The 23,519-nt window shown below is 54.2% G+C and overlaps 2 protein-coding genes and 1 long non-coding RNA gene across 9 annotated transcripts in view; all 3 read left to right on the top strand.

The window, feature by feature from the left end:
- The window catches only part of TBC1D10A (TBC1 domain family member 10A), a 30,801-nt gene extending 25,277 nt beyond the window's left edge, over positions 1-5,524 (top strand). Inside the window, exons 4-9 of the mRNA XM_040463846.1 lie at positions 1,861-1,967; positions 2,633-2,747; positions 2,827-2,892; positions 3,577-3,766; positions 3,873-4,027; positions 4,627-5,524. Of these exons, the coding sequence (XP_040319780.1) occupies positions 1,861-1,967; positions 2,633-2,747; positions 2,827-2,892; positions 3,577-3,766; positions 3,873-4,027; positions 4,627-5,133 (1,140 nt within the window). The 3' untranslated portion in view covers positions 5,134-5,524. The remainder of the gene's footprint in view (positions 1-1,860; positions 1,968-2,632; positions 2,748-2,826; positions 2,893-3,576; positions 3,767-3,872; positions 4,028-4,626) is intronic.
- A 2,364-nt stretch (positions 5,525-7,888) lies between these two features.
- On the top strand, positions 7,889-12,426 carry CASTOR1 (cytosolic arginine sensor for mTORC1 subunit 1). 7 transcript variants are annotated; one of them, XM_040463850.1, is made up of 9 exons: positions 7,889-8,095; positions 8,729-8,799; positions 9,981-10,168; positions 10,255-10,387; positions 10,645-10,771; positions 11,193-11,306; positions 11,480-11,562; positions 11,661-11,755; positions 11,886-12,426. In XM_040463850.1, the coding sequence occupies exons 1-9, from the start codon at positions 7,983-7,985 to the stop codon at positions 11,952-11,954; spliced, it is 993 nt and encodes a 330-aa protein (XP_040319784.1). In that variant the 5' UTR covers positions 7,889-7,982; the 3' UTR covers positions 11,955-12,426. The 7 variants fall into 7 exon arrangements, with proteins under 7 accessions (XP_040319784.1, XP_040319785.1, XP_040319788.1 ...); XM_040463851.1 differs by having other exon boundaries at positions 10,648-10,771; XM_040463854.1 differs by having other exon boundaries at positions 7,983-8,095; positions 8,701-8,799.
- A 400-nt stretch (positions 12,427-12,826) lies between these two features.
- Positions 12,827-21,755, top strand: LOC121022570 (uncharacterized). The gene is made up of 2 exons (XR_005787002.1): positions 12,827-15,141; positions 19,465-21,755. It is a non-coding gene; the product is annotated as an uncharacterized LOC121022570 (long non-coding RNA).
- The last annotated feature ends 1,764 nt before the right edge of the window (positions 21,756-23,519 follow it).

Consider the following 23,519-nt stretch of genomic DNA (forward strand, 5'->3'; position numbering starts at 1 on the left):
TCAGCTGTCAGAGAAGGTTCTGCAGCCTCTTGTGGTTCTGTCTTCTCCCACACTTGCTCTTCTTCCTCCTTCATTGGGCAGGCAAGTCCTTTCCTTACCCGGTTTTCTTCTCTGGCTTCACCTCATGATGGTGCCAGTGCCTTCAGGCTCTCTTGGAGGCTGCAATAGTGGCATGAGTTGCCAGCGGCTCACACCTGCCTTTGATTCCCAGAGCCCTTTCTCCCCATAGGTCCTTCAGCTATACCTTTTTCTTTCTCACCCACCCATGTGTGGTCAAGTGCTTTGGGCTGCTGAGGTGTCAGGCAAGTACATCCTAGGAACTGACTTTTTGGAGTCTCAGGTCCCTACCTTACCAGAGCCCTCGGGAGAATTTGTAGGATCCTCCTCCACTTTCTGACAAAAGCAATCCTGCATTGTGTTCAGACAGTATCCAGCTCTGGGCTTGACTTGGGAAGTTCATAGGACATGCATAGATCCCCATCTTTAGAATATGTGGGACTCTAGAGGTTGTATACCCACTTCTTCACTCTGTGCCTGCTCAAGGGCCCTCTGTGGAGGCACCTCGCCCTTCCTTCCACCTTCCAGCCTTGAACATTCCATCAGTTTTTTCTCTCAGACTCACTCTCTCATGTCAAGTTACCTGGCACCCTAGGGTTTTTAGCTTAATATTGGGACACCCCCACTGAAAGGGCACAAGAGAGAAAGGAGCTTGTATGAAGACACCTGCCAGTCAAGGCCAAGGCCTGGGTCTGTGCGCACTGGTGTGTTTGCTGAGAACCTGGCCCTCATCCCAGGGGCCTTCCCTAATGCTGCACAAGCCCCGCAGGCAACATGTACTTAATCTGTTTCCCTGCTCAGCCCTCTGGGTTTCCTTTTTATTGATATATTCTTTCTTTTTTTTAAAGTTGGAGCATGAATTTACAGAGGGTAAAATGCACAGATCTTAAGTGTGCAGTTCAGTGAGTTTTGACAAATAATACATATCCATGTAACTAACAAGCAAATCACAATATAGGACATTTCAAATGATGAGGAAATGATTTTTGTTTGTGTAATACTTTGTTTTTTAAAACTCATGGCAAAATGTTCACAGAAGTTCAAAGAAAACAGTAAAACTTAGTTGAAACCCCAGCACCCAGAGATGGCTGAGTTTAATGGTTTGACAAATGTCGTATCCTTCCACATAACACTCTATGCAGATCTCTCCCTCTCTTTCCCTCTCTCACTGTCTCTTTCTCACACCCACACCCACACACAAACACCCTTACCTGAATAGGTGACACCACTTGCACAGGGAGACAGAGAGCAGAGGAGTTGGGATCAACGGCTCTGAGTCAACCTGGCTTCCAGGCCCAGCTCTACCATTTTTCTAACCATGAGGATTTGGGCAAGTGACTTTTCTTTGACCTTCAGTCTCCTTATCTGTGAACAGTATAATGGTAGGACTTTTGGGATTAAGGAAAAGTCAGTGACGCCCATGGGTAGCTCAGAGCAGTGGCAACAGGTGGTAGCTATTGCTTTGATAGTAGCCTTCCATCTTAAGGATGTGACATAAGGTATTTGAGTAAGTCCTGAATAAAGTGTCTAGGGGTTATTTCTAGCCACAGCTATGACAGACACTTGACCACATGGGTCTTCCTGGATCACCCCTCAGAGTTTCTAGGGCGCTCCCTCCTTGCCTTTTTGCCTCTGCCCAGGCTTCCTTACCTGAGCTTCCTGACTTGTCTTCAGGAGGGCCCAGTTCATGATAGGATTGGGTGGGCATTACTCCTGGCAGGGGGCTCCTCCAGTACCCAGGACAATTGTATATTCCAGCAGCTATTCCTAACTCCTAATACATGCTCTTGACCTTGTTTCTAGGAGCTGGACATGTCCCCTGGGGACCCCAAGTGGCTAGATGTGATTGAGCGTGACCTGCACCGGCAGTTCCCTTTCCATGAGATGTTTGTGTCCCGGGGAGGCCATGGGTGAGTAGGCTGGGCCTTGCACACTGGAGGTGGCTCTGAGCCCTGTCCCTCAGAGTGCAGAGGGGGTAAAATGAGTTCCAGAAGCTGGCAGCCCCAAACTCCACTGTTAGAGTTTCCCTTTGGTTTGAATCTGATGGGTCTTCTTAGCTTCTCCTCTTACCTCTGGGGCAACTTTCATTTACTCCCCATAGTGCTAGAGCTTCTAGAAATAAGTTTCGGTGGTAAGAAAGAGTGTTAGAGATAATTGGGTACACAGAGGGTATGTAGGAAGGGAAGGATAGGCAGGCCAGGCCAAGGGACCAAGACAGACACCTAGGACAAAGCTGACTTGGCCAAGGGGACACAACTGCTGAGTAAGAGCCCCAGACTTCCAGCCCTGACACACCCTTACCTTGTATCTGGTATCCTGCCTGGCTCTGCCTCTGCTTTCTCTTTGAGCCTCTGCCCTCACCTTTCAAACTGGGGGAGGGGGTGCCCTCCTGCCTCCCTCCTCTGGTCTTGTGAGAGTCTGTGTGCTACAGTGGGAGACTGACCCCTTGCTGACCACAGTCAGGTCACCAGAGAAGAGCAAATTCTAAGACAGGTCTGGTCTGGTAGGGCATAGGTAAGGACAGCGGATGGCAGAGTCACACCTATCTTCCCTGCCCCACTTGGCCCTTCCACAGCCAGCAGGACCTATTCCGTGTGCTGAAGGCCTACACCCTATACCGACCTGAGGAGGGATACTGCCAGGCCCAGGCGCCCATTGCTGCTGTTCTGCTCATGCACATGCCTGCTGAGGTACCACCAGGCCCTGGGCGGGTGAGTAGGTGGGCAGGAAATACCCAGCAGCAAGACCTCATGTCTCTCTTGCCCCCAGCAAGCCTTCTGGTGCCTGGTGCAGATCTGTGAGAAGTACCTGCCTGGCTACTACAGTGAGAAACTGGTGAGTGTTTGTGGTTGGAGACCTGGCCTGGGACCTGCTGTTGGTAGCCTCTCCAGGCCTTTCTCTCCGCAGCCACTCTTGCCCCAGCTTAAAACCTTCCCAGACTTCTGTTGCTTTCAGGCTGAAGACCCAAGGCCTGACACGATCAGGTCTTCTAGGCTCCAGACTCATTGGTTCCACCCTGCCATCCATCCCTGCTCAAGCCGTCTGGCTGTTGTCAGGATCTCAGTTCCACCAGTGCACCAAGTTCTTCCCTGCCTCAGCCTTGGCATAGGCTTAAATCTCTACCCCCTTCCTTCTTTTAATAACCCCTGCTTTCCTTCAGTTTTCAGCCCTTAGGGAGCTTTCTGTGACCCTGACAGGTGGGATTTCTGGCACATGCTAATCCAGCATTCCTGGTCCTGCCATATTCTAGGCACTTAGCCACCCCCTATGCCCTGCTGCTAGTCTCTTTGCTCCTGTAATTCATCTGTCTGCCCCTTTTTACTACATGCTCCATGAGGGGGACCAGCTATATCTTGTTTGCTCTTCATTGTATCCCAGCACCCAACACAAGGTTGGCTGCCTACAGGCAGTAGCTGCCTGAGAGATGAATGAATGCCTGCCCTGGGAGCCAGGGCGTAGTCTCTGTCCTGCCTGCTGTGAGCCTACATTCCTGGTCCCATGGCCTTGCTGTGTCCCCAGGAGGCGATCCAACTGGATGGGGAGATCCTCTTCTCACTGCTGCAGAAGGTGTCACCCGTGGCCCACAAGCACCTCAGCAGGCAGAAGATCGACCCACTGCTGTACATGACAGAGTGGTTCATGTGTGCCTTTGCCCGCACCCTGCCCTGGAGCTCTGTGTTGCGCGTCTGGGATATGTTCTTTTGCGAAGGTACTGGGTTGGGCTCAGGGGAGCACCCCTGCTTCTAACCCAGCCCAAGGGGGCCTCTATTTCCAGAGAAATTCCTTACAGGCCCCCTTACCACCCCCTCATGCAGGAGTCAAGATCATCTTCCGTGTGGGACTGGTGCTGCTGAAACATGCATTGGGCTCCCCTGACAAGCTCAAAGCCTGCCAGGGCCAGTATGAGACTATCGAGCAGCTGCGGAGCCTTAGCCCCAAAATCATGCAGGAGGCCTTCCTGGTCCAGGAGGTATGACCCACACCCTTCCCTTACCCCTGGGTGGGAGCAGGAGACATGGGGGTCCTTTGGAAGGGGCCTTGTAGCTCTGCCCTTGAAGGTGAGTCACTGGTGTCAGGCCTGGTGCTCAGCAGCTTAGGATAGTATGGGTAGACCTTATCCTCCTGTCTCAATGAGAAGACAGGGTCACAGAGAGGCCTAGGTTTGCAGGGCCTCCCAAGTTCTGAACCACTTTGGAATGAAAGAAGCTGCAACTCATCACCTCTCTTTTTCCCTGGTACCACATCCATGGCCTTGGCTTTATTTTCCCTTTTTTCTTTCTTTTGTGCAATTTTGTCTCTCAGGGGCTATACTTTGGTGACGTATAGTTGGGCAAGTGGACTCATGAGTTGTGGGCAGCTTTCTCCATAGAGGCAGTGGGCCTCAAGTGCCTGGCTCACCTGGCACTCAGCTTTGGGACTTGTGATCACCACAGGAACCAGACCCCCATTATTCCTAAGGTCAACCATTAGTGACCAAGACTGGAGGACACTGAGGGAGAACAGACACCAGGCTGGGAGACACAGGGGAAGTTTCTTCCTGGTCTTATCTGCCTGTCACCACCCACACAGGTGATAGAGTTGCCAGTGACAGAGCGCCAGATTGAACGTGAGCACCTCATTCAGCTGCGGCGCTGGCAAGAGACCCGGGGTGAGCTGCAGTGCTGCTCCCCGCCCAGGCTGCATGGTGCCAAGGCCATCCTGGAGGCGGAGCCAGGCCCCCGGCCCACACTGCAACCCTCACCATCCATCCGCCTGCCCCCGGATGCCCCCCTCCCTGGCTCCAAAGGCAAGCCCAAGCCACCCAAACAGAGCCAGAAGGAGAAGGAGCAGTGGAAGCAGGCAAAGGCAAGTGGGCAGCTGGACAAGCCCCCAGTCCCAAGTCAAGCCAAGGTGGCAGCTGCTGCAGGAGATGCATGTCCCCCACAGGATGTACCCCCAAAGGATCCAGCCCACCAGGACTCAGCCCCGCAGGACTCAGCTCCCCAGGATTCAGCCCACCACCACTCCCAGGATTCAGCCCACCACCATTCCCAGGAGAGCCTGACGTCCCAGGAGAGTGAGGACACCTACTTGTAACCCTGGCAGCTCAGGCCTGTGGCGTGGGGTCTCCACATACCTGACATACCTACACGGTTCATGAACTGACATTCGAGGGCCAGCCCACGCACTGAGGGCCCAGCTGCCTGGCCACTGGGTGGCAGAGAGTCTGGCTGGCCCAGCACAGATTCTGCCTGAGCCTCCTTATTTATTTTCTCCAGAGTGGAGCTTGGGCCAGCCCAGCTGGGACAGGCAGAAGTGAGGACCCATGGGTGGTGCCTCACACAGCCCCCTCCTCCTGGGGGGTGCTGTTGTGAGGAGAGAGGGTGGGGTAAAGGGTGGGTTGCTCTTTGTGTAAAATAGAAAAATGATTTTGTACAGAAATAAACAGGCTTGTGTAGAGAGTTGCTGTGCAACTAGGGACTGGGAAGGAGAGCTACCTCTGTGCTCAGTATCTCCTCTGTGCCCTATAGAGCCCCCCCATCCTTGCCCCAGCCCAGCACCAGGGCCTCTCTAGAAATGATTTTGCCATAGGGGATGCCAAGTCCAGGGCCAGTCCTGTTGCTGGCCCCCACTTTCTCTCACCCTATCCACTCTTCCCCATGTCCACCAGCTGCCATAGATGAGGCTCACCGGAGCTAGAGCCCAGTGCTGGAGCAGAGCAGGGGCCTGCTTCCCAGGCCTTGATATCTACCCACCTCTGACGGGGAGGGGCTCCTTAAGAAGGTCTTTTCAGGGCCTTCCTCCACCAAGGCCTGACCTGGATACCACTTCAGATCCCAGTAAGGGTCTGAGTGTTCATTTAGGTTGAGTGCTGGAGCCAGGGGTGGGGGACCATGAATGCTGTTACATGCTAAGTCCAGACCTCCACTTTAGGTAGAGGGGTGAGGGGAGAAGTTTGGGTCTTTGATAAAAGCCTGCCTGTCATTTCCTGGTGCTCAGCATGTGCCAGGCTGGGCTGGTTATATCACCTGCTGATCAGGTAGGCTCTATTATTATCCCCATTTTACAGATGAGCAAACAGGGGAGCTGAGTGGGAAAGATGAAGCTGATTGATTTGCGCCTAGAGTCCCTCAGTTACCTCTCCTGAGCAGCGTGCCTGGTGACCTGGCAATGCCATTGAGGGCCCAGGCAGGCACTATGGTCACAACCTGATGACTGTGAGGGTAAGGACAGGGTGTCCCTGGGAAAGGCCCTCCCTTCTGCTGAGGAAGCAGCTTTTCCAGTCAAACAATAGCGTCTGTTCCTGGCAGGCTATCAAGCTGGGCTGGGCTGGGCTGGGCCATTGTGGGAGGGGGTGGGAGAGGGAGGAATAGAGCCTCCCTAAGAGCTTTCAGGCATCACAGGGCCTGGGCCTGGAACATCTTGTCCTGGTACAGCTGGGGATACTGAGGCCTAGGGAGGTCAAGCGCCTCTGAGTCTATCAGGGCAGGCTACCACTTCCTGCCTCCCACCCCTCACCCCTGTGGTTTCCCACCCCATCTGTACCTGTCATGAGGGGTTTTGAGGACTCCCTTCCCCCTGGCTTTCCAGGGAACAGGCCAGGATGTGGCAGCTGCAGTGTTCCACAGGAGCCCCCTGAGCCAGAGAGCCCAGGGAGGGAGGGTGCTGCCCAGCTTCCATCCACCTACAGTAGAGGCTTCTGAGCAGGCAGGAGGCTTGTGTAGGCCTGCTGGGTCCCAGTCAGGCCTGAGGCCTGCTTTAACCTGTTTGGTTCAAAGCTTCAGATCTGAGGCCTAAGGATGCTTGGGCCAGACAAAGGTCCCCCAGAGCATGCTCTGTCTGTCTTGCTACAGAGCCAGCCTAGGTATGCTGATGCTTGCTTAGACTTTGAAGTCTTCTTAGACCTGAGGCAGCCTGAGCAGAACACATTCTAATGTTGAAATGAGCCCAAGTTGGTCCTAACAAGCCTCAGATCTGGGGCATCTGCCAGTGCTGAGGGCCTCTCTGGGCATGAAGCAAGTTTACATGTGCTCAGGCCAACTGGGTTCTGCTAATGGCTCACTCTTTGGGAGGTCTCAACAGGGCTCAAGTCTCAAGTCTGAGATCTGAGTACCCATGAGCCCCAGATGCATGGGAGTGTCTACTGAAGTCTGAGCCTGGGGCATCCCTGGCCCAAGCGCTTAGTCTTGAGGGGTCTCAAGCCATAAATAAGCCTGGCCACCTTCATTACCCTACCCTACAGTATGTTGCTCAGACATAAGTGGCTGGGGCCCTCCCTATCTCTATGACCCCCGTGAGTAAGTGCATTCTTCCTCCGTAAGAGGAAGAGGGAGAAAGGCAGCAGGACACTTCGTTGGGAGAGAATCACAGGGTCACCAGGGCTTTACAGCATACCCCTCCATACTCCAGAGTTTTGGAGGCGACACTCTGGTCCCAGCTGAGCCCTGGTTCGCCTCACGGCCCTTCGGAGCCTCAAGGATATCAATCATAAGACCCATATGGGGACCCAAAGGACAAAAACCTATTCCACACCTCCCCCATGCTCCCGACCCCAGCAAGGCAGGAGGCCTGCGGAAAAGCCGGCTGAGGGGGCGCGGCATAGGCGGGGCCTGGAGGACTCAATGGGGCGGGATCAGCCTAAAATCTCCAGCCAACGCTGAAGGGGCGGAGTCATCGGGGGCGGAGCTCGGCGGGCTGGAACACGAGGGAAGAGGCTCTGGCCTCAAAAAGGAGGCGTGGCCACTCCAGATAGGCCGCTCATTCCTGAGGGCGTGGCCGTCAGGGAGGTGGACACGGCATGGGGCTAGGAAGATCCACGGCTTAGCGGGCGGCGTGGAAGCGGCTGCAGAGCGGCTCCTTTAAGCCCCCGGCACCGCCCCCACCGCCCCGCCCCCCGCGGCGGTCTGGGTCTGGTTGGCGACCCGGTCGGGTCCGCGCGGACCGTGATGGAGCTGCACATCCTAGAGCACCGGGTGCGGGTGCTGAGCCTCGCCCGCCCAGGTCTCTGGCTCTACACCCACCCGCTCATCAAGCTACTCTTCCTACCCCGCCGCAGCCGGTGCGCGCCCGGGTTCGGAGGCATAGATGGGGGTGGGCTTCGCTGTTGTTCCGGGACGGGGTCGGGAGATTAACATAGCCGCGGGGCAAGCGGGAGCGGGCGGGGAGGGCCCTTCTCCTCTCTACCCCCCCCCCCCCCCCCCCCCCCTGCGCCGGCCCCCCCCCCCGTCCCGGCCTCCATCCGGCTTGGGCCTACCTCCCTGGGACCGCCGCCTATCCGGCCCCGTGAGGCCCCCTCCCAGAGCTAGTTAAGGCGCAAACAACCCGGGGTGGGCAATGCTTAACTCCGAGTGGTGTCAAATGGACGCAGTTCCTTCCTGGCGACTATGGGGAGCTTTTTCCAGATGCCTCCCATCGGGTCAGAGGGACCGATCTAGGGGGCCCAAAGTCCGACGCCCCCGGGGGTGTCGCCGCGGGTGAGCCTCCCCTTCCGGAAGGGAGGGTCCGGAGATTCTGCGGAGGTCGGGAGGCGAAAAACAGTTTGTGATTCCGGTGATGAGGCCCACACTCCCCTGGCCCGGGAAGAAAATTGGGGCTTGAGGGGGCAAGCAGGGGTCTTTCCAGGCGCTTGAAGTGAAGTCTGCTCGCCCCCTCCGCTCAACCCAGGCTGAAGATGCCCCCCACCCCCATCCAGGTGCAAGTTCTTCAGCCTGACGGAGACCCCCGAGGATTACACGCTCATGGTGGACGAGGAGGGCTTCAAAGGTGGGGGCTGGGGAAGGATGTTGTGCTCCCCTCTTTGTGGGATTCTCACTAGATGCTGGAATCCAGAGTCCCAAGATCTGGATGCGAATTTGACTCCGCCACTCACTGGCTGTGTGCCCTTGAGCAAGTCGCTTCCTCTCTCTGAGCTGTTTGTTTCCTCTTATGTAAAATGGGTATAGTTATGGTTCTTGCTTAATAGAATCCCATGAGAACTTTATAGACAGGGGTTTGAAAGGCACTTGGCAGCCTCAGGCCAGTAGCAGGGCTTCAGTTACAGTTCAGAGCAAGAATCGGGGTGTTCCTGAGGCATTTATATCCCCCTGGCCATTATTTCACGCTAGACTTATCTCCCTGGTGCGGATCATCCCCTCCCTGACTGGTCTGGGAACTCCAGGAGTCTGAGGGCTGGGAAAGGAATGCAGGAGCAGGCAGCCAGTCCAGGGCAGGGTCCTGGGGGCCTCCTGGCTGCGGTTGGGAGATTAGCAGACACCTTGGCCCCAGCTTCTGCTCCGGACTGGACGCCAGCCTGGTTCCTCCCTCCCTGGTCTCTGGAGCTGATATCTGGCTCCTACTCCTGCCAGCCTGACCCGTCCTCACAGGTCTGGAGTCTCAGGCCATGAAACTGTGGCTTGGCCCATCCGCTGGACCCTTCCAGGCCTTAGTTTCCCTGTTTGTAATGCGGGAAAGTCTGGGTCTGCTAAGGGAGAAGGGCATCTCTCTGTCAACCTGATCTGCTGGCGCCCCCTGGTGGTGCCAGGTGGTATAAAACCTCTGTTCACCCAAAGAATGCCATCATGAGACATAATGCTGTCATCCCATTTTACAGATGAGGAAACTGAGATTCAGAGAAGTTAAATCATTTGCCCCAGGTCAACAGCAAGTAAATGGTGAAGCTGGTATTTAAACCCAGGTCTGTCTAAATCTGGAGTTCCAGTCTTAACTGGAAAGTTTGGATCCCTGGCAGGCCAGCACCTGAAGAACTTCTCAGTCCTTACATACATGCAATTCTCAGGAGCAGAACTTAGGAGAGGGAGACAGCCCCAGTCTCCAGACCTGCTCCTACCTTGGTAGAGCACGCCCCACCTCCCCCCTCTCCACCCCTGCCAAGGCATAGACAGGGAAACTGAGCGGCAGGGGACAGCCCAGTAGGTCCTGACATGGTGTATACTTCCTGCTCACAGAACTACCCCCATCTGAGTTCCTTCAAGTGGCTGAGGCCACATGGCTGGTGCTGAACGTGTCATCCCACAGTGGTGCAGCAGTGCAGGCTGCTGGGGTCACCAAAATCGCGCGCTCAGTCATTGCACCACTGGCCGAGCACCATGTGTCTGTGCTGATGCTGTCTACTTACCAGACGGACTTCATCCTGGTGAGTTTTCTGCAAGCTCCATTGCAGGGCAGGGTGGGTATGGGTGCCTGGGGGCTCATGTGATATATCATCTCCCTGTGGTCCAGGTGCGGGAACAGGACCTGTCTGTGGTGATCCACACACTATCCCAGGAGTTCAACATTTACCGAGAAGTGGGCGGGGAGCCTGTGCCTGTTGCCAGGGATGATTCCAGCAATGGCTTTCCCCGTTCTCAGCATGGTGAGGTTACCCTCTGACACCCAGACCTAGGCAGGGCCTCCTTTTCCCACTGGGACCCTTCCCTTGTGAGGATTGGTCTGCGGGCATGGGGATACCAGCTGATACTGACTGCCTCACAAGACAGGGAAATGTGGAGGAAAGAGGTGGGTTCCTGTAGAGCATGACCCTACACCCCACCCAGATGACCCTATCTGGCCACCAGGGGGCACCCCAACCCACAATCTCCTTAACACCGGCTGCTGCCTGGTCCCTCCTAGCAGGACCCAGCCCCACTGTGCATCCCATCCAGAGCCCACAGAACCGCTTCTGTGTCCTTACGCTGGACCCTGAGACACTGCCAGCCATTGCTACCACCCTCATCGATGTTCTCTTCTACTCATACAGGTGGGCCTTGTTTGCACTTTGTTTCTCTTTTCACACCATTGTTCCCTATCCTGTGTTCCACTACCTTCCGCTTGTCCCTCAGTTCTGCAGCTCTGTGCCCTGTTCTATGTCTTGGGTTCCTGGCAGCCTGTGATACCCGTGTGCCCCTCACTGATGTTCAGGGAAGATCTCGATGCCACAGCTGCAACCCTTTCCTGTATTGTGAACAGACAACCCCGAGCCATGCCTTGGTCTGGTCCTCTGCCAGCCCTGGGGTCCAGTGTCTTTGGAACAGGCGAGATTTATTGTCCTCCCCCACCTCCACCTGACACCATCAGGAGATCAGGGCCCTTGGACAGAGGAGGAGAGTGGCCCAGAGATAGGAGGAGATGCAGTGGGCCGGGTGCCCTGAAGAGCACTTGAGCCTTCTGTCCCTTCCCAGTGCCCCCAAGGAGGCAGCCTCTGGTGGTCCTGGACCCAGCTCTATTACATTCTTTGCCTTCTCCCTCATCGAGGGCTACATCTCCATCGTCATGGATGCTGAGACACAGAAAAAGTATGTGACTCCTGACCCCTAGTGGACCATAGATCCTAAGCCAGTCCTAGGGAGGGAGGAGGAGGTGGAGCATCAGACTCTGAGGTCACCAGGTCAACCTGCTCCCAGGGGCTCACATTGGGGTAGGGAGGGGACAGGTGGGTGCCCTGCCCACTGCCTGCCTGCCTCTCCAGGTTCCCCAGTGACCTCCTGCTGACCAGCTCCTCGGGGGAGCTGTGGAGGATGGTGCGCATCGGTGGACAGCCCCTGGGCTTTGGTAAGGGCTGCTCCTGGTGGGCTGGGGACTTGGGGGGAATCTGGGGAGGGGGGCAACCAGGATGATCCACATGCACCCCCCTCCCCCATAACCCTCAGATGAGTGTGGAATCGTGGCTCAGATCGCAGGCCCCCTGGCTGCGGCCGACATCTCTGCCTACTACATCAGCACCTTCAACTTTGACCATGCCCTGGTAAGCACCATGGGTTGGGCTCCTGGAAAGACACTGAGGCCCAGGAGAGTGGTGAGGGTACAGGATGTAGTCCATCTGGGCCAGGAAGTCAGCATGGCCCTGACCCCTCTCTCCGTCCACCTGCCCGCAGGTGCCTGAGGATGGCATCGGCAGCGCCATTGAGGTCCTCCAACGACGGCAGGACGGCCAGGGCTCCTGAGGCCTCCATGCTGTCCCCTCACCCCAGGCTTCCAGAGACTTCTCTAAGCTATTTCCTCAAGCTCTGGGATGAGTCCTCCCCACCCCCATTCCTGCTGGGGGACCCCTCCTTCTGCTCTCTGTATGTAAGCTGCGTGCAGGCACCGGCTCTCACGTGGACACGCGTGTCTGCCCACGCAGGGGAACACGGTGCTCTGGGCTTCCTCCAGGAAGCCCTCACCCCTCACTCCCTGCTCGGCCTCAGTGTTTGCACATTCCCTGCCTGAGGCCCAAGACATCCCCCCTCTCAGTGCCCTGAGCCAGCTGCTCCCTTGGACAGGGCCCTGGTCTCCATTCTGCTTCTGGCTGGGTCACCTTCCCTGGCCAGGTGAGTTCTGACAGTGCCTGCCCCTCCCGGGGCCTCCAAGAAAAGTATTTTTACATCTTTCTCCCTTTTTTATTGACTTATTAATAAAGGCTTATAGTTATAAAGGGTTGGGCTGTGGTCCATGGGGGTTGTTTGAGCTCAGCCATGGCTACTCTGCTGCTCCTTCCAGCCCCTCTGCCTGAGGTCCTGGTCTTCCCTGTGTCGCTGGCTCTGGCTGGGCTCACCTGACTCAGTTCTCGCCTCGGGGAGAACCGAAGCCTTGAGAGGTGATGTGACTTAGCCAAGTTCACCTGATTCCCATCCAAGGCTACCTGCCTCTGAAGCCCAGCCTCTTCCTTCCTTCCTTCCTTCCTTCCTTCCTTCCTTCCTTCCTTCCTTCCTTCCTTAATGTTTTTATTTATTTTTGAGACAGTGCATGAGCAGGGGAGGGGCAGAGAGAGGGGGAGACACAGAGTCTGAAGCAGGCTCCAGGCTCTGAGCTGTCAGCACAGAGTCCGACATGGGGCTCGAACTCACAGAGTGTGAGATCATGACCTGAGCTGAAGTCGGACGCTTAACCAACTGAGCCACCCAGGCGCCCCACTCTTTCTTCCTTTCTTGCTGTTTTGCAATAGTCCAGAAGGTTCTGAACATGGTTAGAGATTCCCAGACCATCCCACCTGGAAGTCCTCCAGCCTTCCCTGCCACCCCAAGGTGGGCCCAAAAGCACCTTTCTTCTAGACTGCTGCTTGCTTGCTTTTAGACCACGCCTGAGTCCTGGAGGTCCCACACAGGAGTCCCTGTTGACCAAAAAATCAGTTAGTTCTTGTCACCAGGGCTCTCCTGGAGTAGTGGTAGGAGGGGGGCCAGCCAGAGTGGGGACCTGGGAGTCCACACACTGGGCTTCCCCTGGCCAGAAGGAGAGGACTGGGGCCTGGAGGCCACCTGGAACCCAATGTGCCTTCAAAGGCTGCCTTCCTGGGCCAGAGGCTCAGCACATGTGGGCCCGGGTTTCCTGTCACAGAGGGGCTGCCTCCCTGCTCCACAAGACTGGGATTCCACTGTGGCCAGATGGGGCCCTACAGATGTGCTGGGGAGGTTATCAGGTACCCTCAGCCCAGACCCGCCCACATTCAGGAAAGGAAGAAGGGTGTGACTTCGGCGTATTCAGAGGTTGCAGTGGCTCCCCAGAAAAGCCAGAACGGGGGCCAGGCCTCTGGCAGTGTGCCCACCCTACCCCTGGGACCCAGGGCCTACAGATCAAGGAGCAGAGAGCACAGCCCAACCTGGTGAGTGAGCGGTCGGGGACCCTAGACCATCTCCTTCCCCTCAGCCTCTGTTTCCTCATGTGTATCAAGATCTAGGAGGCAGCTCCTTCAGGATCCCTATTCTTCTTGGCCCTGGGAAGCTGGCATTGCTTTGTAGTTTGACTTGGGGGGAAATTGGGGAGTTCTGGCTTCTCTCTGGAGGGCCCACCCTGGGCCCTGGTTCAAGGGATGTCTTGGGCTGAGTGGGGGCTTTAACACCAGAATCCTTAGGGCTCCTGACCTGCAGGTAGAGAGCTCCTGGGCCCCATGTTCAGCTCTGGGGACTCTGTCCATCTGTCTGCTTATGAGTCCCTGTGAGTCATGGGCTGATTTGGATGTTTCTGTCATCCCGGCTTTCCAGATGGCATCAGGGTTTGCCCAGTCCCTCAGACCAGGTCTTAACCTGGCATTGGTTAGTTCTTGGCATGCTGCCCACAGGTAGGGGGGCCACCGGCATGCCCCAGTGGGCTAGTCTGACTTGGACCCAGGTCTAGAGCTCACGTGTGTCTCTTTGCCACATATGTGTGAGTCTGTGTGGAGGGGCTTAGCTCCCAGGGCATTAGAGTCCTTGGGGCTCACTGAGTCAGCTTGGCCTTCAGAAGGTTACAAATGGGGAGATCTGCTCTGAGATTGCCAGGAAGACCAGGACCCACCTGGGGTCAGGGCACAGGGCTTGGGAGGTGACTGGGGCACACTCAGCTGAGAGGGAACATGACTCTGGACCTCACATGTGGCTGATGCTCTGGGTACCATTAGATAGACAGGCCTTAAGCTGTCCCAAGATGAGGTGGGGGGCTCCCAGAATCACCTCTTGGTCCCACCCAGGCCCCTGAAGAGTTCTAGAACAAAGGAAGTCAGTATGGTCAACCCAGCCTGGAGTTGAGCACAGCTTGGGTCATTCAGAACTGAGGTTGGGGTGTGCTCACTGGCACACAGTCCACATCTTTGTCCTTCCAACCCTGGGAGCCCCAGTCCACCTGTCCACATCAGCACAGCCATTCCTGAGTTCAAGGGTCAAGGCCCCAGACTGCGGAGCCTGAGTGCTCATCCTCATAAAGATGGTAGCCTGTGTCTGGGGAAACCGTACCCACAGTCCCCTGGGGAGTAGGAAGGTGCTCTTAGCCCTCTGACTGCCAGCCCAGTGTCTGACATCTGCTGGGAGGATGTGAACCTAGGTGGGGGGCTCTTGGGTGGGTGGGGACAGGAGATGAGGAAACCTCAGGCGGGGAGAGTCAGTGGCTCATTTCCACCCTTTCTGATTTTGCATGCCCATGCAGAGGAAATGATCTTGTAAGTCCTCTTTGAAGTTATTTGAGCAGAAACTCAGGGTTTAAAGTCGTCCCTTACCCCTGCCAGGCAGGGCTGTATGGTCCCGTGCTTATTGCCAAGTTGCTCCAAAGCTGGCTTCTTGGTTTTGTGTAGAAAGGAGAATACACCCACACCCTCTCGATGTTCCACCTGGCCCCAAGATCCCATCTGGTGGGAAGGAACCAAGCAGGAGGCAGGAGGGCAGCCCCCTCTACAGCCAGCTGACTGTGAGTACTGGGAAGCTGCTTCTCCCATCTGTGCAAGAGGTGGGAAGGGATGTGCTCATGTACTCAACACACGTTCTCATTACCTTCCGCTCTACGTAGGGGGAAACAAAGCACCGAGAGGTGGAGTGACTTGCCCAAGGTCACAGAGCTGGGCACGGCAAAAACCAGAATTCAAAAAGGCTAACAGTGGCCACAGCCTGGAGAGGTTCCGTGGGGGAAGGGACACTTTAGCTGAACCCTGAGGGATGGGGATGATTTTGCAAGATCCCTTGCAATCCCAGCTGTCTACGTCGGTGGCTGGCCGTTGTCGGTGGCTGGTGTCTGCCGCCGATGGCAGTGAGTGCGTGGGCAGGCACGAGAGGACTGGTCCTGGCTCCTCCCTGACCTTGAGCTGGGCCCAGTAGGTGTGTTGCGCAATGGCCGCGGTTTGTGTCTCACTTTCCCAGGCGGGCTCTGGTGCCGGGGTTCTAGAGCCACGGATGCCTCGAATAGGGGTGCACAGAGCTTCTTTTGTGTAGAATGGTTGGTCATGATGCCGTGTAGATGTGTGTGCTGCATGGGTGTCTTCTGTGTGGGTGTGCATGTACAGGGCTGTACTTGCGGTCAGTGCAGACCTCTGTGTGCATCTCTGCAGATAAGCCTATTTTTGCCAGAAAGTGTGTCTGTCTGTCCACACTTGTGTCCATGTCAGTGTATTCGAGTGTGTACCTGTGCCTCTGTCTATGGCCAAACGTACATCCAGTTACATATGAACATCAGCTGCGTGCCTGGCTCCATTTCTGCGTGTGCCCCACGTAGGCGTGGCTGGAGCGTGCATCTGTGACTGTATGTGCACGTCTGAGCACTTGTGGTACTGGTTTCTATATGTCTGCTTTTGTCTGTGGAATGGCAGCTTTTTATGTCTGCGTGTGCCCGTGCGCATATCTGTATCTTGTGTTTTCATGTTCATGTGTGTGTCCGTGTGTGCCTTCCTGTCCACTTTCCTTCCCCGGACCCACATCTTCTCAGGCCTCCCTGCCTCTCCCTAATCTCAGGAGGCCCAGCTTCCTGCAGTCACCAGGGGACTGATGGGCTGTGCTGGGTGCCCCCCGATCCTACCCTTCTACCTTCACCCTCTGCCCCAGCTGCCTCAGCCTCCCTGGTCTCCCTCTTACCTCTCTGCCCATTCCTCCTCTGTCCCTCCTCTTCTGTCTGCAGCCTGAAGTCAAGCTTGGCCTGCCTTTCTGCCCCTCAACGTGGGCCCTCCACCAGGACACAGAGGAATCGACCCCCTTCCCCCCCCCACCCCTGGCTTCCCAGCTCCAGTGTCCTCCACAGCCTGGCCCTCCCCACTTGCCAGGGCCCTGATTCAGCCCACAGTTGTCCTCACCTGCGCTTCCCCAGACTTCCTACAGGTCTCGCTGTCATCTGGCTGCACAAGTACATTTTCCCCAACAAAATCTTAGTGCGTCCCCTCCCTCCCTGATCACCAGCCTTGGGTAGACCCTTGCTCGGGAGGTGTGCCTTGGAGACCTCCTGGCCGTATCAGCTCTTCTGCTTGCTCTGACCTCCAGTGCCTCACCCTAGACTTGTTCTTCCCCAAAACTGGGATCCTCTCCCTGGGGCAGCTGTCAGGCCCTGTCCTGAGCAGGCATGCCCCGGCCTTTTAAGCTGAGGTGAGCCTTCTCTAAGTCAACGAACAAGAGCTCTGGGACAAGTGCTAACCAGGCTGTAACAGGAGGGGCAGGGGAGGCCTCTGACTCTCTCCTGCTCCCTTGCCGCTGACTCACTGCTTTCCAGCCCCTTGGTTTTTCTGGAGTTGCCAGAACTTTTAAGCTCTGCCTTAAAAAAAATAATAATAATGTTTATTTATTTTGGGAGAGAGAGAGAGAGAGAGAGTGCACGCACACATGCAGTGGAGGGGCAGAGAGAGGGAGAGAGAGAATCCCAAGCAACCTCCCCACTGTCAGCGCAGAGCCTGACTCAGGGCTCAATGTCAAGACCATGAGATCATGACCTGAGCCAAAACCAAGAGTCAGACACCTAAGTAACTGAGCCACCCAGGTGCCCCCCCCCCAAATTTTTTTAATTGAGGTGAAAGTCACATAGTATGTAACAGACCATTTTAGAGTGAATACCTCGGTGGCATTTAGCACATTCATAGTGTTGTGCAACCACCACCTGTATAGTTCTAGAACATTTTCGTCACCCCAAAAGGAAACCCATACCCATCAATAGTCACTCATTCTTCTTCCTACCAGCCCCTGGCAGCCGCCAATCTACATTCTATCTCTGGATTTCCCTATTCTGGACATATCACAAAGAATTCTGTAATAAGTGACTTTTGGCCTCTAGCTTGTTTGACTCAGCTTGATGTTTTCAGGGTACATCCAGGTGGTGGCATGTATTAGTACTTCATTCCATTTTGTGGCTGAATGACATTCTATTGTATGGACACACCACTTTTTATTTATTTATTTATTTTAATTTTTTTTTTTCAACATTTATTTATTTTTGGGACAGAGAGAGACAGAGCATGAACGGGGGAGGGGCAGAGAGAGAGGGAGACACAGAACCAGAAACAGGCTCCAGGCTCTGAGCCATCAGCCCAGAGCCCGACGTGGGGCTCGAACTCACAGACAGTGAGATCGTGACCTGGCTGAAGTCGGACGCTTAACCGACTGCGCCACCCAGGCGCCCCTGGACACACCACTTTTTAAAAATTTGTTATCTGCTGACGGACATTTGGGTTCCCACCTTTTGGCTGTTAAGCTCTGCCTTCTTGACTAGGGGAGGGTGCCCAACATTTGTGTTTACTGCCATACTGTTCCGCTTCTCTTCCTCACATGCTTGTTCTGTGGACAAGGTGTCCTGGCCCCAGCTGGCCACACTCCCATCACCCATGGAATGGGTGCCCACCCTACTGTCCACCAGTAGGCCTTTGGACAGAGCAAGCTTTGATGGCCTTTTCTCCCCTTGGAGCTGCAGGATCTGTTTTTTTTTTCTTATCAAGATAAGCACCCAGAGGCACCTGGGTGGGCTCAGTCGGTTGAGCATTTGACTTCGGCTCAAGTCATGATCTTGCAGTTTGTGGGTTTGAGCCCCACATTGGGCTCACTGCTGTCAGTGCGGAGCCCACTTCGGATCCTCTGCCCCCCCTCTGCCCTCCCCTGCTCATACTTTCTTTTTATCAAAAATAAACATTAAAAAAAAAGATTAACACCCAGAGTTTCCTTGGCATCTCCCCAAGAACAAGAGGAAGAAGAAGGCAGGTCTTCCACAGCACCTTTCCCAGGTCATTTCCTCCAGGCATCCCTGCTAGTGAGTCCCACCTCTGTCCTGGACTTCCCCTTGGCACCAGGACTATCATAGACATTCCCATGGGGACCCTGGCTGGTTGTACCCATCTTTCTCCAGTTGCTTTCTCTGTTGAGCAGAGGTTCTGAGCTTTCACAGCAGCTGGCACCAAGAGAAGGCTCCAAGCCCACCCCACTTCCTCTGTAGCCTCCACCCCTCCTGCCTCCATCCTCATACTGGGGCAGGACAAAGGACTCCCCACTGCAAGTGCCAGGAAACCAGTTCAACTAGCAGAAAATAGATTGACATCATTGTCCCGTGTAGCTGGAACTAGCCAAGGGGTTGGTCCTGGCTTCAGGCAGAGACCAGGGACTCAAGGAAGTCGCTTGGCCTCCCTGGCTGTGCCAGCCATGTTGTCACCCACTTGACAGGACCCCACCCCACCCCATGGAGTTGGGAAAGTGACCTTTCTTGGCATCAGACCAGTGACATCCCAGCTCAGAAACCCTGGCCATGCAAAGGAGGTGTGTCCCCTGAGTCTGACATCAGTCTTGGGAAAGGATTGTGATTGGTTCTGCTCAGTACATAGGTGTAGTGATGGATTCCAAGGTACCACGAAGGGCCAGGCAGGGTTGGGTGCTCCCTCCTGTGGCCTGGGGTGAGAACTGAGCAGGCTGACAGATGATGGGTCTTCCAGATCCTTCCTCATGCTGGATGTTGGCTTGTATGTTTATTCACCCTTCAAAACCTGGACATAAAAAGACATTCACAACAAATTCACTTACCTATAAGCCTAGTCTTTCTTGCTGATCTCTACCCCATACCTAGCCTGGTGCCTGATACATACAGTGAATTACTTAAATATAGGTTGAGTGAGGGACTGAAAAGCCACCACGATTTGTCTCTTTTTGCAAAATGTAGGATTGTGCCCTCTAGTGAAGACTGGCCCCTTTCTATCAGGCTGTCAGGTACTGCTTATGTGGAATTCATTCTGAAGTGAATTCTTTAAAGGAAGTAGGAGAAATGCCTTGTCTTTTTCTTTTTCAGTTCGTTTTCCAGGAAAGTGTTGAAATCTGCAGTGGGTGAAAGAATATATTTTGAATTCACTTAAAAAAATATCATAAAGGAAAAAGTCAGCGTCTTTAAAATCCAGGCTTCCTAAAAAAAGGATCATGTGCTTTGGTGTATTGTGAGTGATATAATTCTGATTTCTTTGGGGAAAGATGACCAAGAGAAGGCATGAGAAAGGCTTTCAAGAAAACCTGTTCCTGCCCAGCAGTGAGGTTGGCCTGAACTTCCAGAGGCCTGGCTGCAGGTGCACTAGATATGGGAGGGACACATCTGGATCCTGTACCCTGGGAGCCACAGGTGACCTTTCCTGGGGATTCTGCAGATGGCCACATCTGTGGTCATGCATTCATCCATTCACTAAAGATTTATTGAGCACCTACTATATGACGTGGACTGTGCTGTGCTCTGGAAAGGCAACGAGGAGCCACAACCACAGCACACACCCTCTCGGAATTTTGTCAGGGGTGGGCAGGGACCAGCCTGGGGTGGAGGAAGTTCAGGGGGGGCTTTCCTGAAGAGGTGAAGCTTGGACTGGACCTTGATGTCTGGATGACAGTTCATTCAGTAGGAGGAGGTTCAGGCAGTGGGAACAGCATATGCAAAGGCCATGAGGTGAGTGCTCTGCTCCCCTGAGGGACTGAAGAAAGTCAGAGAAGGCAGTGGGCTAGAAAGGTATGGGTGAGGCTTGGGGGTGGGCAGGGCCTGGTGGCTGTGGTAATAACTTTGGCCTCACCAAACGTCCGCATGAATCCAGGGGAGTGTTTTAAACAAGAGGGTGGCACCAGGCTGTATTGTACAAGTCCCCTGGAGGGACTGCAATGGCAGTAAAGCCATTTGGTGGGTGGATCCACTTCCTTCCTCCTGACTTTCCTCCCTCTCTGCTAAGACTTCCAGCCACACCTGCTTTTCTCTAAACCAGACCTATGCAGTCTTGCTTGCATATCACCTCATGCAGTCCTCTCCACGTGGAATTTGTAGCATCTCCCTCCTGCATTTTTGCCAGTAAAACTGGCATTCCCCGCCCCCCTCTTCCATCCCAGACCTGTAGAAATACCGACCTCCTCACCCAATTACTCCCTGGCTGGTCCTTGACCAAGTGGATATCCATCTTCCCACTGTGAAAACCACTTGTTTTCAAGTTTGTTGAGCCATGTGGCTGCATGAGTTCTGGGCAAGCCACTGCGTGTATGGTGTGCTGGCCAATCGTGTGGACCTAGGACAGCTGCCTGGAGCCCAACTTGCCTTTGCTCCCTCCCACCTGTGTGACCTCCCGTCAAATACCTCATCTCTCAGGCCTCAGTTTCCCCATCTACAGGATAGACACAATGATCTCTGTGAGGATGGTTGGGAGAATTCACAGAGCCAGCCTGTAGGAGGAAGTGCTCAGAACTGGGTGCAGCCCACAGAAGAGCTCCAGAAACGTCTGATTATTACCAGTGGGCAAATGGCACGTGCCTGGGCACCAAAACATTTTTGGCAAGAATGTGATGTTTCAAAATAGGCGTTGTATGTTGCCAGCATGAGAAAAGTCAGGACTCCATTGGACTTCGTGATCCTTGTTTGATGGTTAAGGTTATTTTTATTTACAGTGATATCTCAGTGCTTAGAGCCTGTAGGGTTCTAGGCCCTCTGTGTTCATCTCGCCCATCCCCTCATCTCTCAGAGAGGACCCTGGGCTCAGAGGGGATGGTGAGGGGGGTGGTTGTTCTAGGCCAGCCAGAGAGAAGATAGCAGGGCAGCGCTCTTATCTCCTGGTCATCCCATCTCAGAGTAGATGCTTGTCCCCTGCCCCCCGCCCCACTGCCGAAGACAGTGAGCCTCCTGAACAGAAGTGAGTCCTTCTATCCCTATCTCTATGCTGCATTTCTCTGAAGGTTCAGGCCTCTGGAAGGGGGCTCAGTTACCCAATTTGGGGGAGCCGCTGGACACACAGAGGCCTCCCACACTGTGGACACACCAGGTCCCAGAAGAATTCTGTGGCACATCTCAAGCCAAAGGATCCTCCAGCCCAGGGTGACCTCGCTGGCCTCATGGGGAGGGCCCTGGTAGATACTTGCTCACCCCAGGGTTTATGTAATGTTGTCTTTCCCAATCGTCCTCAAAGCCATGCTATGACATAAGCAAATGTACGCCTCTGTCTGCCCCAGTGGCTGGCGGGTATTTTTCGAGCACTTGCTATGAGCTAGGCATTTGCACGCATTATCCACCAAATTACCCTCACTGTCCTCTTGAGACAGCACTTACCACTGCATTTTTAAAAAAATAGAGATACAAGATATGTATATTATCAACTTCACCATTTTAAAGTAAAAAATTCGGTGGGTTTTAGTATATTCAGAAGATTGTACAACCATCACCACTATTTAATTCAAAAACATTTCATCACCCCAAAAGAAACCCCATACCCATTAGCTGTCACTCCTTATCCTTAGATCTCTCCAGGCACTGGGGAGCACTCAGGTGCTTTCTGTCTCTATGAATTAACCTATTCTGGACATTTCATATAAATGGAATCATCCAGCAACCTTTTGTGACTGGTTTCTTTTACTTAGTATAAGGTTTTTGAGGCTCATCCACATTGTAGCATGTGTCTGTACTTCATTCCTTTTGTGGCTGAATAATATTCCATTGTATGGATATACCACAGTTTAAAAACCTGTTTTCTGCTGATGGACATTTGGATTGCTTCCACTTTGGGGCTATTGTGAATAAATGCTGCTATAAATATTTGTGTGCAAGTTCTTGTGTGAATGTATGCTTTCAAGTCTCTGGGGTGTGTATGTAGGCATGAAATAGTTCGGTGTATGACACCTCTTAATGTTTAACGGTTTGAGGTTCTGCCAGACAGCCTTCCGAAGCGGCTGCACCATTTTGCATTCCCACCAGCAGCCTGTGAGGGTTTTGGGTTTCTCCGTGTCCTCTCCAGTAGTTGTTATTGTCTGTCTTTGATTGTAGCCACCTAGTGGATATGAAGAGGTGTCTCATTGCAGGTTTGATTTTGCATTTTCCTGATGGCTAACGATGATGAGCAGCTTTTTATGTATTTATTGGCCATTTGTCTGTCTGTTTTGAAGAAATACCTATTCATTTCTCCTTTGCCCGTTTTAAAATTGGGTTGTCTCTTGATTGTTAAATTGTGGCACTGCAGTCCACAGGGGAAACCGAGGCTCAGAAAGGGGATGTGACTGGGCCAAGAACACTGAGCTCATAAGCAAATTGAGACCGGTAACTGGATGGATCTCCACCTCCCACCCTAACAGGTCAGAGATCACTGTCTCTCTTCCCAGATGAATGGCCTCCTGCCTTCCATTTTGACCCACTCACAAAGGTCACCCCAGGTCTTTTTCTTGCATTTAAAGCAGTAGAGCCCCACAGCCGGAGGGTGGGCCGGAAAGACATGGAAACAGCAGTTCTAAGGAACAAAGCTGGTCCTCTTTCCCCCTCCAAATCACGCGGATCTAGCTGACGTGGCCCGGGAAGAGGGGACAGCCCGGGCCTGTGGTCGGGGAGCCTATTTATACTGGCTGGGCCATGTTGCAAGCTTTTCCTGCTGGCGAGAGGGACGTCACTGGGTGCTGACCTCACCAGAAACGCTGACGCATCTTCCCCTCACGCTTTGCTCTGTTGACCAGCCGGGTCTCCTCACCTTGGGGCCACTCCCTGTCCTCCTACACATCACTGTCTCCTCCCACCGAGCTCTGGACACTCCCCCATCGTCCCCACTCCCTGCAGCCCTCCAGCCATGCCCTCCACTTGCGAGCTGTTATAGGCTGAATTTTATCCCTTAAGTTTATATGTTAAAGACCTAACCCCACTGTACCTCAGAATGTGGCTGTATTTGGAGATAGGACCTTCAAAGAGGTAAGGTATAATGAGGTCATTGTGGGAGGGTGGGGCTAATACAATATGACCGGTGTCCGTATAAGAAGAGGAGATTAGGATAGACAGAGGGCCAACCATGTGAGGAGATGAGAAGGCAGCCATCTACAAGTCAAGGAGAGAGGCTGCCAGATGAAATCCACCCTGCTGAC

Source organism: Herpailurus yagouaroundi, unplaced genomic scaffold, assembly GCF_014898765.1.
Source record: "Herpailurus yagouaroundi ecotype Mexico unplaced genomic scaffold, PumYag 428, whole genome shotgun sequence".
In the NCBI taxonomy this organism is placed as follows: domain Eukaryota; kingdom Metazoa; phylum Chordata; class Mammalia; order Carnivora; family Felidae; genus Herpailurus; species Herpailurus yagouaroundi.